The sequence below is a fragment of the Mustela lutreola genome, chromosome 16 (genome assembly GCF_030435805.1).
Source record: "Mustela lutreola isolate mMusLut2 chromosome 16, mMusLut2.pri, whole genome shotgun sequence".
NCBI lineage: Eukaryota > Metazoa > Chordata > Mammalia > Carnivora > Mustelidae > Mustela > Mustela lutreola.
In genome coordinates, this window is record NC_081305.1 from 16,079,129 (window position 1) to 16,092,860 (window position 13,732).

General features: G+C 42.7%; 1 protein-coding gene across 2 annotated transcripts in view; it reads right to left on the reverse strand.

The window, feature by feature from the left end:
* WWP2 (WW domain containing E3 ubiquitin protein ligase 2) overlaps positions 1–13,732 on the reverse strand; it is a 147,652-nt gene that overhangs the window by 37,288 nt on the left and 96,632 nt on the right. For both annotated transcript variants that reach the window (XM_059150800.1, XM_059150801.1), the window contains one exon: positions 5,819–6,029. In XM_059150800.1, coding sequence (XP_059006783.1) covers positions 5,819–6,029 — 211 coding nt within the window. The remainder of the gene's footprint in view (positions 1–5,818; positions 6,030–13,732) is intronic.

Below are 13,732 nucleotides of genomic sequence, written 5' to 3' on the forward strand. Positions count from 1 at the left end.
ATCGTATCTACGAAAACTGAAGATCTTCAATCCTTACAATAACATTCCAGCTCCAGCACATGCCTTAAAGAAACAGACATGCAGGAACACCTGGGTGGCTCAGTCAGTTAGGCATCTGACTCTCGGTTTCATCTCACATCACAATCTTAAAAGTCCTGGGATACAGCCCTGCATCTCACAGTCCATGTCCAGTGGGGAATCTACCTGAGGATTCTCTCTCCCTCTCCCTTGCCCCTTTTCCCCCAAAGCCCTGTGTACTCGCTCCTTTATAAATAAAATCTTAAAAAAAAAAATAGACAATACAGACAAGATATGCACAGAAAAATTTCACTGTAGCATGTTTATAATTGTGAGGAGATAAAAACAGTATAAATATAAAATATATAAACATTTACTTAGCTGTTATATTATTAAGTATATAGGTATAAATTATATATAAAAATAAATTATCAAATATAAATGTTTATTAAAATAATATATGTGTTTAAATATACATTTATATGTTTTTATATTTTATATTTACATGACATATAAATATAGTAAATATAAGGAAATTTGATTTATAAATAAAATTTACCTATTCATACAATGGAATACCTTATAGCAGTTTAAATGAATATGCCAATGCCATGTAGCTCTGTATATAGAGAATGGAAATGGGAAGAGGTTCATGGAACTTTCTACTGGATTTGTAATGTCTTTGTCAAGAGGTTAAAGAAAGGGGAAGCTTGCAGCAAACACAGCATAACTCTAAAGTCTGATATAGCTGGGTGATGAGCTCAAAGTATGTTTCATATTACTCTCCATGCTTAACTGCATGCTTACAATATGTTACAATAAAAATATAAATTTTAAAAGCACATGCTAAAAGATTATTAAATTTTAGTAGATGTATGTTTACATGTATGTGTCTATATATGTGTGGTCCTGGGCAAATTGCTTAAGGTTTTCTCATTTGTAAAATTAGGATAAAAGCAGCTACCCCACACAGTGTTGTCAAGACTGCACCAAATAATCCATGGGCAAAACTTAGCATTCCCCTACATAATGTAAACACTGAACACATGCTAGCAGTCACTAATGGTCAGGAAAAAATATATACAATCTGGAAAGCACCAATGGTTAAATCTGGGCATTGGTTTGTTACTGCTGTTCTTCTCCATTTTCTTTTTCCTACTTAAAAAGAATCTTTTTTAAATTTTAAATGCTACTGAGAATGTGAAATCATTTACCTAGTCATTATCAAATACTTCTCACTCCATCTCCCTCTAAGCCGGGTACTATGCTAGGTGCTGGTGGATACGAAAATGGACAAAATCATCTCTGCTCTTGAGGAGTTCTCAAGAAAGTGTAGTGAGAATGGACATTTGTAATTACACATAATTACACACACATATAGTAGTGTGAGAATGTCTCATGGACCAGCCTCGGACAACACAAGAATCTTTGGAAATAAGGTTTCATTCTGAGACGAGGAGGAGGAAGCCAGAAGCATGTGCCGATATTCAGCGTTACCTAAGTGTATAAGAGTCCTTGCACGGCCAAGAACTAAATCATTTTCAACAAAAAGGCACAGAGTCTCCCAGTATAATCCTTTAATCTGGCGGCACTCAAAGCATGTTTCCCTGGCCCAAACGGTTACTCTTTAGTGACCAGAAAAGTACATAAGTTTTTAAGCATTTAGAAACTTTTGTACCAATTTGGCATCGCCACATCTAAGTAATGTGATCAGTGGAGAAGCAGAGAACAAAAGTAGGGATTCCTAACAGACTGAAAATAAGAAAATAAAAACAGAAAAGAGAGGGGAAAAAAAAAAAAGGATTGGTTCTTCACAGACAGTGTAAGAAGGACCGTTTTCTAACTCCCTGGGTAAGGAGCTTTGGCTAGTGCCAAAAATGAGTTTGGAATGAAATGCAATGGCAGCGGCTGGTTTATAACTTAGCGGAGAAGCTCCAAATTCCAACGTCTCTGAAAGCTCTCCACAAACAAAACATCCAAGAGCTCGTACAAGACTGTCATCCTTGATAGCGTTTCAAGGAGCACCTGGGGAAAAGGGCCTCTGGACATCCATGAATGGGTGTGGGGTAGCGGAGATGGCAGAGCCGAAAGATCTAGAAACACCCCTCCTCAATTAATTCTACTTTGAGGCAGGAAACAGACAGGCCAGCCAATGACTGCGGGAGAAAAAGGATGGTGTGAAATGGCAGTGCTGAGGTAAGTCGGCAGTCCAAACACAACGGCCTCCCTTATGTAAGAAACCACAGCAGAGCACAGGCTGCCAGAGTCAAATAATGTGCCTCTGTGTGCGAGGGACTGAGGGAGCTGCAGAGCCCAGGACGCACTTGGAGTTTATCTAAGCCATGTACACATGGTCTGTTAATGAGCACTTGGTTCCCAAAGTGGGCTCGCTGCTGATAAAAAACAGATGCAGGGCCAGCCGAGCAAAGTGGCCTCGCTCCCCGCTGCCTGGGACCACTATCTCACGTCTCCTGGGTCTTCCTGGCACCCCCTTCGTTAATGAACGTTTGCAACCTGAAAATGCCTCACTCTTCCACTTGGCTTCCTTCAGCCTAATTAAATTTAAAAGTACAGAAAGCCGGTCGGTTTGGAGACAGGGAGAGAGAAAGGGGCCGAGGTGTGCTCTGTGGACTCACACAGCCCAGCCTTCCGTACCTTCGGTCCTTAAAACTACAGACGGGCGTGTGTAAACTCTTCAAGATCAGAGCTGCAAATGCTGCAAATTTCAGAAAGGCAATGCAGCCACCAGGGAGACAGGCCCTCAGGATTCCCAAGTGGACCTTAGGCAATCGCTCAGTAGAGGAGACTGAAGGGGTCAAGAAGATCAAGTTGGGAAGAGACAGCTGGCTAGATGCCTCGATAAAGCAAAGAAAGTCTTGTGGCTCAGAAATGACTTGGCCAAGAGGAGACATGGTCCTGGGATCTCCCAGTACACAAGGTCTCCTCATGAGCGGCAAAGAGTGTCCCCCAGCCTGTGAGAGTGGCATATCTGAACCCAAAGCCGGGCAACCCAGTGGATGACAACCCTCCACTCTGGCCTCTGGGAAGGAAAATGCAATATTCCTGTCATAGTTGCGGTACCAAAGAAGCAGAACACATTCATCCAGGTGGAGAGAAAAAAAGAAGAAAAAAAAAAAGATGGCATTTAAATTTACTCATGACAAATATGTCTGGGAGGGCCTACTTTGTGTCAGGCTCTCTGTCACCCTGCCATTTACAGCCCAGTGAGGCAGAGAGATGCGAAACAAGCAGATACACATGTGAGAAGAGTTACAGTAGACAAAGCAGCTTGACCTTGTCTACCACGGTTCAAGGAAAGAGGCCCAGGGGAAGTGCTAGTTGACTGATGGAAAAAATGGTAAGGAAGGTTTTGGAAAGAGTGACCTGCATGGTGTAGCGTCCAAAGTCCAGGGAAAGGGTGCTCCATCTGTCCAACTAGCCCAAGCCATAAGGCTAGAGCTTAGAGAGCCGAGCAGAGCCTTCCATGGAAGGCCTGAGGGGGTAGATGGGGTCATACCATGTGGGGCTTCTTAGGCCTTATGAAGGATTTGGGAATTTACACCTAAGGACAATGGGCAGCCAGGACAACATTCTAAGTGTAAAATGTCATGCTCAGAGTTTTTTTTTTAAAGATGAAAATTGGTCTCCTTACACATAAAGCCAAAGTCCCAGGAATAAAGGAATAACCCATCCTGATCAGATCTCCTGAACTTGTAAATAAGCTGGTGTGGTGACGGTAGGTCTTTGAGTTGCAGAGGTCACTGCGGGAACCATGTCTTCTCCAACTTGCCATCACAGAGCAGCACAACAAAAGCACGCCATCCTCGTGCCTGGCACTCAGCAGTTCTGGTGGTGATTTCCAATCTCTACGCCCGGAACCAGCCTGCAGAGTACTAAGCTCCCGCTGTCTTAGGGATGGGCACCTTAAGATGGAAAACTGGGTCTCAATACCATCATACCCACGTTAGAGTGGGCAGTGGCCTCCCCAGACCCGCACACGGATCTCGCCACATTCTAAATGCTCTAAGGAAAAGATACAGTTCAAACTCTACCTCGGCAAAGTGTTTCAGCCTCTGGCAAGGATGGGGGTGGGGAATCGGCTTCCCTGGGCTGCTCCATCTGCCAAACTTAGAATAAAGAGTGTTTTCAGGGCCTGGAGTTTTCCAGCTGCCTGGAAACAGGAAGAGCCCAATCCCAGAGAACAGTAACCCTCACACACACCCTACATAAAGACATGTTGAGCCATTAGCCCTAATTGCCTGTGACTGACACAGGAGCAAAGCCGGCCTTCCAGGCATTTGCTCAGCGGAAAGAAAACAAACAGCTCACAGGGGACACAGGCAGCCATTTTCTCTCCTTTCTGCCAAAATGATTTTGCTCTGTTCCCCCCAAATTACAGCATACAGATCTAAAATTATAAACCAAACAAAGGTCTTTCTAGTATTCTTCACCACATACGAGAGAAAACATAAATCTCTGCAGGAAAGGGCTGGACACCAGCAATTGGTTATTAATGTTTTCACAAAACCAGGAACTTCACAAAAACTTTTCAGACCACCTCTCAATGTCCCATCTCTCCGGGTCTGAGGTATTAGGAACCGCTTGCAATACCTGTTGTTTATTCATTATATTTTAGTAAGATATATGTTAGCTAGTGGGCCAAATGCTAAGGATGTGATATGTACGTGGTAAAAATCACATTTGCCTTCAGATTTACGATTTTTGTTTCTAACAAGCTGGTTTTCTAAAGAGGCTTAAGAAGATGGAGCATATTATACATTAAGCAAGAGACTGTGCATCCTTCCCTTGCCCTTTATGAACTACCAGGGTTCAGGGGAGCTAGCCACATGTCACCACCACCGCCATCAGCCAGACCAGGGACTAGGGTGATAAAGACACTGGTTTCCTTGGTACCAAACTGATAAGCAGGATGGATTTGAGGACCAGAACAGGACTGGCTCTGACAATGACTGGCGGTTGCTGAGATAAGACTTCATTCCCCGGTTCAGAACCATTCCCTTTCTTCACCGTTCCCTCACAGTCGATTCAAAAATATCACTCACCAGGTGGAACATCCAGCATGTTCCGCCTTCCACTTCCTAGACAGACACGTAAGGTTATGAACTCCCCCTTGCAGAGACGGTGAAGCATTTGAGCAAGGACACATCGGATCCAGTGGAGACCGGAAGCCAGATCTGTTTGATTCCAGGGTCCACGTTTTTAATCTCTCTTGACTATATAGCCCAATTTGAGCTTCCTTTTGGCTTAATGGGGTCGCCTTCTTACCATCCAAGGTCTTACCATTAGATTTAACTCTGAACTAAAGGATGGCCAGAAAACGAGTTAGTCCGTGTTGTTAGTAGTTGTTGTAGTTAGTTAGTTGTTAGTCCCAGTGTATTACAGGACGTTTATACAATAATATTCTGAGCCAGATATCCTCCAGAGATGGTTAAGATAAAATTCAGGAGAGAAAAGCAGCTTTCTCAGCAGGATCTCAATGAACACCCTCCAAAGACGAAGGAAGGCAAAATGAGCTCCTTGTTCCTTGACTCTTTAAGTCAAGCCATTCATTTCAAGTCATGGTATAAGGTAGCATTGATTCTGCCCCAGATGATTTAGATTCTTCTCAGGATTTCTGTAGAATAAGCAGTTCTTCTACACCTCCCTCACTCCTGTGCATGGCAGCCTCCCCAGAGACTACAAGCCACTAGGTAATAAATAACCATGTTGTTTCTGTCCTGGCGAAGGAGCCTGAGTTTTGAGAGGGGTAAGCGCTGCTGTGGGCCAAAAGGCTACTCACCCGGCGGGCAGAGCATCAAGGGCCTGGGCAGCTGCCGGGAGCTGCTGGGTGCCTGAGGTGCTAGGCTCCTCTCCTTCCGCTGGGGTGGCCGAAGCAGGGAGAGACACTGAGGTGGGGTTCGGGGTCACACTCGACACCGCAGCAGGCGACGATGTCACCCCAACAACAGAGGGTTCTTCAGGATCAGTGGCTGCAGTGGGTTCGTCGTTCACTGAAAACAGAGAAATCGTACTGGAGAGATCAACTCAGACTCGTATTCACAATAACTAGATTTTTCCCTTAAAGTGGTAACACAGCACCTATGATGTTACCACGCATGTATCTGGCAACAGCAAAAAGTTTTATAAAACATAACTTTGGAAATGATAGCAAGTCAGTAATGACCTGCCCCTGTTCTCCACCCCCGCACCCCACCGCCAACAAGTGGGAGATGGATCTGAAATAAATATATATAATGTTACCTCTTTTGTATACCTGTATTACATTTTTCTAAAGTATTCTGATTACACATATTACAATAAAAGAGGAGCAAGAAGGCGGGTAATAGGGAGGTGTGTTGGTGCTAAATGAAGCAAGGCCAAGGCCACATCTGCAGGGTCACATTTCTTTGACCTTGCCATTTGTCTGCCAGGCACAAATAGCACCTTCCTTCAAAAAGCTCTCTATACTCTAAGAAGCAAAGAACTTCCAACCATGTGCTTGTTCTTTTAAAGTCTCATGCTCAAAGCATGGAACAAAGATTAATACTATAGATGAAAAAGATGAGGAACTTGTCTGCCAAATAACGATAGACAAAGACGAAGAAGTCAAATAAGCCTGTTCTGAGTCTCCTTATTTCTCTACTTCTTTATCTCTTTTATGATCATTCATGTTCACAAGGACCCCAAGACAATGCAATAGCTTCTTATTCAAAAAGGGATCCAATGAGGTTTTCGAAGAATTCTTTGAAAATGGCTAAGCCATATGCCGAGAATTTTCTACATATGTGATTGCATATGTGCACATTTATACTAGAATTCTGTAGGAAAACCCCTTAGATGTGATTTAGCCTCATCTTCCTAATTCAGAAATTCTTTTTGCAGTTTCAAATGTAACAAATGCACTATCTAGACTCTTCTTAAACGCTTCTGACAAGGAATTCGCTACTATCCCATCACTGAGCAGATGTCCTGACAGCAAGTTTTTTCTTACGTGAAGCAGAATTTTACTGGCTGGTTCTATGGGGTGGGGCTTAGAGTGGGGCCCCACCCACCCCACCCCCCACCCAATACAGTGTAAGTATGTGGCTACCCTGTTTCTCATTCACCTTCTCTTCTCTGGTAAGAAGGCCTGTTCTTTCTTTAATGTTACTAGGCCCTTCCCTTCTTATCACCAGGCTGCTCTCTTTTGGTATTTTCTCCTACTGCCTCTCCTCAATAATGACAGCAGGAACTGAACATAATATAACAGACACCACCAGACCAGCAGAGTCAGATTTCCAATCTAAGTGGTAGTGGTTAACATGTACACAACACCAGTGTATGCCAGGCAAAGTGCAAAGCATTTTGCATTACCTCATGTAAGCCTCACACACAACCCCACACATTAGGTACAATGAATATCCCATTTTACAGTTGTGGAAACTAAGGCTCAAAGAGGTCAAATAAACTGCTGAGGTGGATAGGCACCTAATTCTCACCCCTACTGCCTGTGTCCAGAGCCTGAACTCCTCACTAACGATGCTCTCCTTCTCCCTCTGTGAATATCCTTTAAAGCAACCCAAGACAGTAACAACTGAAGCCAAGACGGGATCCTCCTGGCTTACCTGAGACCGGGGGCCAGCTGGAACCAAAATTTCTTCACACGATGTGATGCCACCCGCTCTTCAGAAATGAAAAAGAGCCTAGGGACTACCTGTAATCCATTCATTTGCTCTCTCACCAGTGTATGAAACACGGTCTGGCACATCAACTAAATTAGTTGTTTAATAAGTGATGCCATCTTACGCAACTGGTATTTCCCCCACGCAGATGTGAGACTTCGTACTTCTATTCCTATTCTAGCTCAGCTGAGTTGGTGAGACACAACAGATGGCAACTCTCTTCAGGCAAATCTATAAATTTTACTCTATTCCAATACAAAAATCATCATGACATTTTTGAGAACCAAATAAGTTCATTCTAAAAGTTATAAGAAAAACTAGGGGTGCCTGGATGGCTCAAGATGTTAAGCCTCTGACTAGTAACTTCAGCTCAGGTCATGATCTCCGGGTGGTGGGATGGAGCCCTGTGTCGGGCTGTGTGCTAAGCGAAGAATCTGCTTGTCCTTCTCCCTCCCCTTCTGCCCCTCTCCCTGCTCACACTCGTTCTCGCTCTCTCTCCTTAAAATACATAAAATGTTTGGGAAAAATAATTTAAAAAAACAAAACGAAATACAGAAGAACAGCCATGAAAATTCTGAAGAGTGCTGTGTGAATGTGTGTGGGAGGGAGAAGAGTTCTCTAAAGTAGTAACACATCATAAAGCTGTAACAATTAAAAGAATGTGGGGTTAACAGAAGAATAAGCAGATGTTGATGAAATAAACAGGAAGCTCAGAAACATTATTAAACACACACAGGAATTCAGTATATGACAAAGGGGGCATTTTAAATGACCGTAGCAAAGAGATCATTCAGTGGACAGCACTGTGACAACTGGGTAGTACACTGAGGAAAAGATGAGTTATAGCCCTCCCTTATCCAGGACATGAAAATAAATTCCAGATGAATCAAAAATTTTGACATAAGAAATGAAGCTAAAAAGAAACTAAAGAAAACACAGGAGAATATTTTTATCTCAAAGTGGAAAAAACTTTCTGAAGTATAACCCCAAATCTAGAAGACATAAAAATGAATGAATTCAACTATATTAAAGGGTGTTTTTTTTTTTAATGGCAAAAAAAAAATCACAAACAAAAATCAAAGAAAAACAAGCTGGGAAAAATTATTGCCAACTCATACTACGGATTAATGGCTAGTTCCTTTGATATGAAAAGTATCTCTACAAATCAGTAAGAAAAAGACCAAAAATATGCACAGGCACTTCAGAGTAAAAGAAATACAAATTACCCCTAAACATATTAAAAGATGCTCAATCTCAACTATGAGAGATGCAATCTAAGGGGCACCTGGATGGCTTAGGCAGTTAAGTGGATATCCGACTCCTGATTTCAGCTTGGGTCATGATCTCAGGGCTGTGAGATGGAGCCCCGCATCAGTCTCTGCCTGGGTGTGGAGGCTGCTTAAGATTCTCTCTCTCTGCCCCATCCCCCCTTTAAAAAAATTAATCTGGTAAATTAAAAAAAAAAAAAAAACACTGGTAAGAGTATAAGAAAAACTGGCATTCTCACATACTGTTGGCAGGAGCAGAAATTATTAGAACCTCTGTGGAGAACAGCTGGCAATATGGAAAATTTAAATGCAGTAAGAGGGGGTGCCTGGGTAGCTCAGTTGGTTTAGTGTCTGCCTTCAGCTCAAGTCATGATCCCAGGGTCCTGGGAACAAGTCCCATTTGGGGCTCCCTGCTCAGCGGGGAGCCCCGTCTCCCTTTGCCTGCTGCTCCCCCTGCTTGTGCTCTCCCTCTCTCTCTGTGACAAATAAATAAAATCTTTAAAAAAATAATAAAACTTGGGGCGCCTGGGTGGCTCAGTGGGTTAAGCCTCTGCCTTTGGCTCAGGTCATGATCCCAGGGTTCTGGGATCAAGCCCCACGTTGGGCTCTCTGCTCAGCGGGAAGCCAGCTTCTCTTCCTCTCTCTCTGCCTACATGTGATTTCTATCTGTCGAATAAATAAATAAAATCAAAAAAAAAAAAAAAAAAAGAAAGAAAGAGAGAAAGAGTGATCTTACCAACCCTGAGCTCACCCACCACACAGGACATCCATTTAAAATAATAATAATAATAATAATAATAATAAAACTTAAAAAATAAAATAGATGCAGTAAGAGGGAGGTGGGGGGAATGTGGGGTGGGGGTGTAGAACAGAGGTGGTGGGCCTAGAGATGAAATTAAAATAGCCATGAACCAGTAATATTTAGAGCTGGGTTTACTGTAATTTTCTTTTTGCTGTTATATATTCAATGTTGGTGACACACAGGGAGTTGCATACTTCCATTAGGAGGCACATCACAGCTGGCTGTCACCCTTCTGCAATGTCAGCACCCACTGATGATTATTGCCTAGATCCATAAGTTGGTTGGGGATTGCAAAACAGCCATATTCTAATCCTACCATGCCTATAGGAGAAACTTTCCCTTGTCAATTATTTGGCTACCTTGAGGTTCAGCTTGCAAAGAAAAGGCAGGAGAAATGCTTGGGTCTTTCTTTTTATTTACCAATTTTCAGAATAATGAATTGATTTCCTTCCATCCTCCAAAAATAAAAAATGAAATTTCGTTTTGTGTAAAAATCATCATAAGCTCTTGGATTTAAACTTATTTAAAATATTTCAATCCATAGCGATTATTATTATTTTTGATACTAAAATTGTCCCCATATCTGGTTGGGGTTAGTAAAATGGCAAAGGGAGTAAAGTGGCAAATTTCTTCAAGTTTGCTTCAAAAATCTATGCAAAAATTTCTAAGATAATTATTAAGTGGGAAAGGGCAGAACAGCATATATATTTTGCTAGCGTGTGTGTGTGTATATGTGTGCCTTCAAATAGATGTGCATATGCCTGTATAGTCAAAGAGTATCTTTCAAAGAATCATAAGAAACACAACAGTGACTGCCTCTGGGGAGGAAACTGGGGGCGAGAGGACGAGAACGGGAAGAGACTTTCTTTACACTGAGTTCTTATACTTTTCAAATTCTCAAGATGGGGGCGCCTGGGTGGCTTAGTCCATTAAGTGTCAGGTTGCGATCCCAGGATTCTGGGGTCAAGCCCCACATCATGCTCCCCACTCTTTGGGAAGCCTGCTTCTCCCTCTCTCTCTGCCTGCTGCTCTACCTGCTTGTATTCTTTCTCTGTCAAATAAATAAATAAAATCTTTTAAAAATAAAAATAAAATTCTCATAATGTACATGTATTACCTATTGAAAATAATTATAACGAAATTATTGACATGAAAAGAACAAAAGCAGAGCCCCATTTTCCACAGCATGCCAATGGTAAAGACCCTCTAATCAACGCTATTTGGATCAGGTCACACTTGTAGATATAAATCTAGTTCGAAGGGTTCCCACCAGGACTGCATCCGTTCATAGACCTTGATTCACCACAGGCGCTCATCTGTTTTGGAGCTCTGTGCTACACTTTGATTTGGAAATAGAGTGTGCGAGCCGGATATCCTTGCACTGACAAACTTTCTGTGTCCGTGCTTGTATTCTTCTATGCTCAAAAAGTTTATGTGTGTGTCTTAGAACATGAGAGCTTGAAAGAAACTCAGCAGTAAATGCAGCCCATCACGGCTTCTGACTCTGCAGATGATTAAGTTACTGGTTACACCAGTAAGCCAAGGACAGAGCACCATAATCAGGCCGTGATGGGGCTTCAAGTAGAGAAAAAAACTGGACTGACAAAGACAAGGAGTTACAATTTAGTCATGATTTAGAGAACTGCTGTATTTTACATGTTTTCTATTAATCCTAATCGTGTGATATAGACAACGTAGCTCCCTGCAAAGACTGCACCCTTCTTGAAAACAAGAGCAAATTTGTTTCCTTTGTTTTTCACTACTTCCACTCTCTGTCTCCTGTGTTCTTGTCTACACCTCTTTCTCACTTGAGCCCCACTCCCTGGAGCCCTCTACACTACATAAGCCAGACTGATCCTCTCCATGAATCCCACAATACCTGTGCTCTTGACTACTCAACACACAGCCCCTGTGACATCTGCTGTGTTGATACTTAGCTGACAGTGTCTTGAGCTTCTTTTTCTAAACAGACTGGAGGGCAGAAACTTATTTTATAATTTTTTTAAAGATTTTATTCACTGGGGCACCTGGATGGCTCAGTAGGTTAAGCTGCTGCCTTCGGCTCAGGTCATGATCTCAGGGTCTTGGGATCATCCAGCTCTTTGCTCAGCGGGAAGCCCGCTTCTCTCTCTCTCTCTCTCTCTGACTGCCTCTCTGCCTACCTGTGATCTTTCTCTGTCAAAGAAATGAATAAAATCTTTAAAAAAAAAAAAAAAAGATTCATTTATTTGACAGAGAGAGAGAGCACAAGCAGGGGGAGCAGGAGAGACAGGCTGCCCACCGAGCAGGGAACCCAATGCAGGGCTCGATCCCAGGACCCTGGATCAGGATCTGAGCCAAAGGCAGATGCCCAACTGGCCGAGCCACCCACATGCCCCCTTATTTTATAACTCTTTACACCATCTATGCTCCTTAGCAAAATGTCATTCGACAGATATTTGTTCAAGAAATACTTGTTTAGGGGCACCTGGGTGGCTCAGTGAGCTAAAGCCTCTGCCGTCAGCTCAGGTCATGATTCCATGGTCCTGGGATCGAGCCCCACATCGGGCTCTCTGCTCAGCAGGGAGTCTGCTTCCCCCTCTCTCTCTCTGCCTGCCTCTCTGCCTACTTGTGATCTCTGTCTGTCAAATAAATAAATAAAATCTTCCCCCCAAAAAGAAATACTTGTTTAATAAACCTAATAATCTAGTGAAAGAAGTCTGAAATAAAACCATCTGACATTTGTGTAACACTATCAATCACAAAGCAGTTTCTTTTCATTTTTATTTTGGAATAACTTTATAGACTTACAGAAAAGTTGAAAAGATACCACGAAGAGCAATAGTATGGGAAGGTTAGCACATATGTTGAAGCTGAAAAATGAACACCAGTACATTACTATCAACCCAACTTCAGACTTTATTTGGATGCACCAGCTTTACCACTCATGCCCTTTTTCTGTTCCAAGATCCAATTCAGGAACCTACAATCCCTTTAGCAAACTTATTTTCATCAACTCATTTACCTGCCTAATAGCTCTGCAAGGAAGATAACTATTCCCATTCTTTTTTTTTTTTTTTTAAGATTTTATTTATTTATTTGACAGACAGAGATCACAAGTAGGCAGAGAGGCAGGCAGAGAGAGAGAGGGGGAAGCAGACTCCCTGCTGAGCAGAGAGCCCGATGTGGGGCTCGATCCCAGGGCTCTGGGATCATGACCTGAGCCGAAGGCAGAGGCTTTAACCCACTGAGCCACCCAGGCACCCCTACTATTCTCATTCTATTTAAGACAAAACTGAAGCTCAGAGGTTCCATCCAGACAGGAGCCATGCAGTTGGCAAATAGCAAAAACAGTACTCAAATCCAGAACACCACAAAGTAAAAGCAATGGTTTTACTTGGAGGAAGAGGGGAGAGAAATGGAGGGGAGAAGAAACGAAGATGGCTTTGAAGGCTTTCCCCTATGGGAAGAAAAGTTGGGTACCAAGATGACGCAGTAAATGGGGTAAGTAGGTAAAATGGTAGTTGAATGGCCTCTGGTTTCTGCAACAAGGAATATTTCACAAGCTTCCCTCTGTGAGGCTGGTTAAACAACCTAAATTTATGAATCAGTTATTCAGTCAGGACTGAGACATACCCTAGTCGCAGTTAGCCAAGAAAAGATCAGGATTTGTAAATTCTTGTTCTTAATCCTGGACACACTGCCAGCTCACTGTATGTTCCAAGACCTTCAGGTGTGTGTAGCATAGTGCTGGCTCTTGGTATATACACAGGCCTTTTTAACCCCCACATTCAGGCATGGCAAAGGCTATTGCCAACAGTGGAAACTTTTTAAACTGAAGATCAGCTCATAACATATGATTCACAGCAAAGCAGTCACTATCGCTCATCCATGAAACACAAGCAATGGATTCCAAGGCAACTAGCTGCTCGGTTCTTCATGAGAGCAACCAAAACCAGAAAAATCTTTCATTATTAGCATGACATACGGTGAGGCGCTTATAT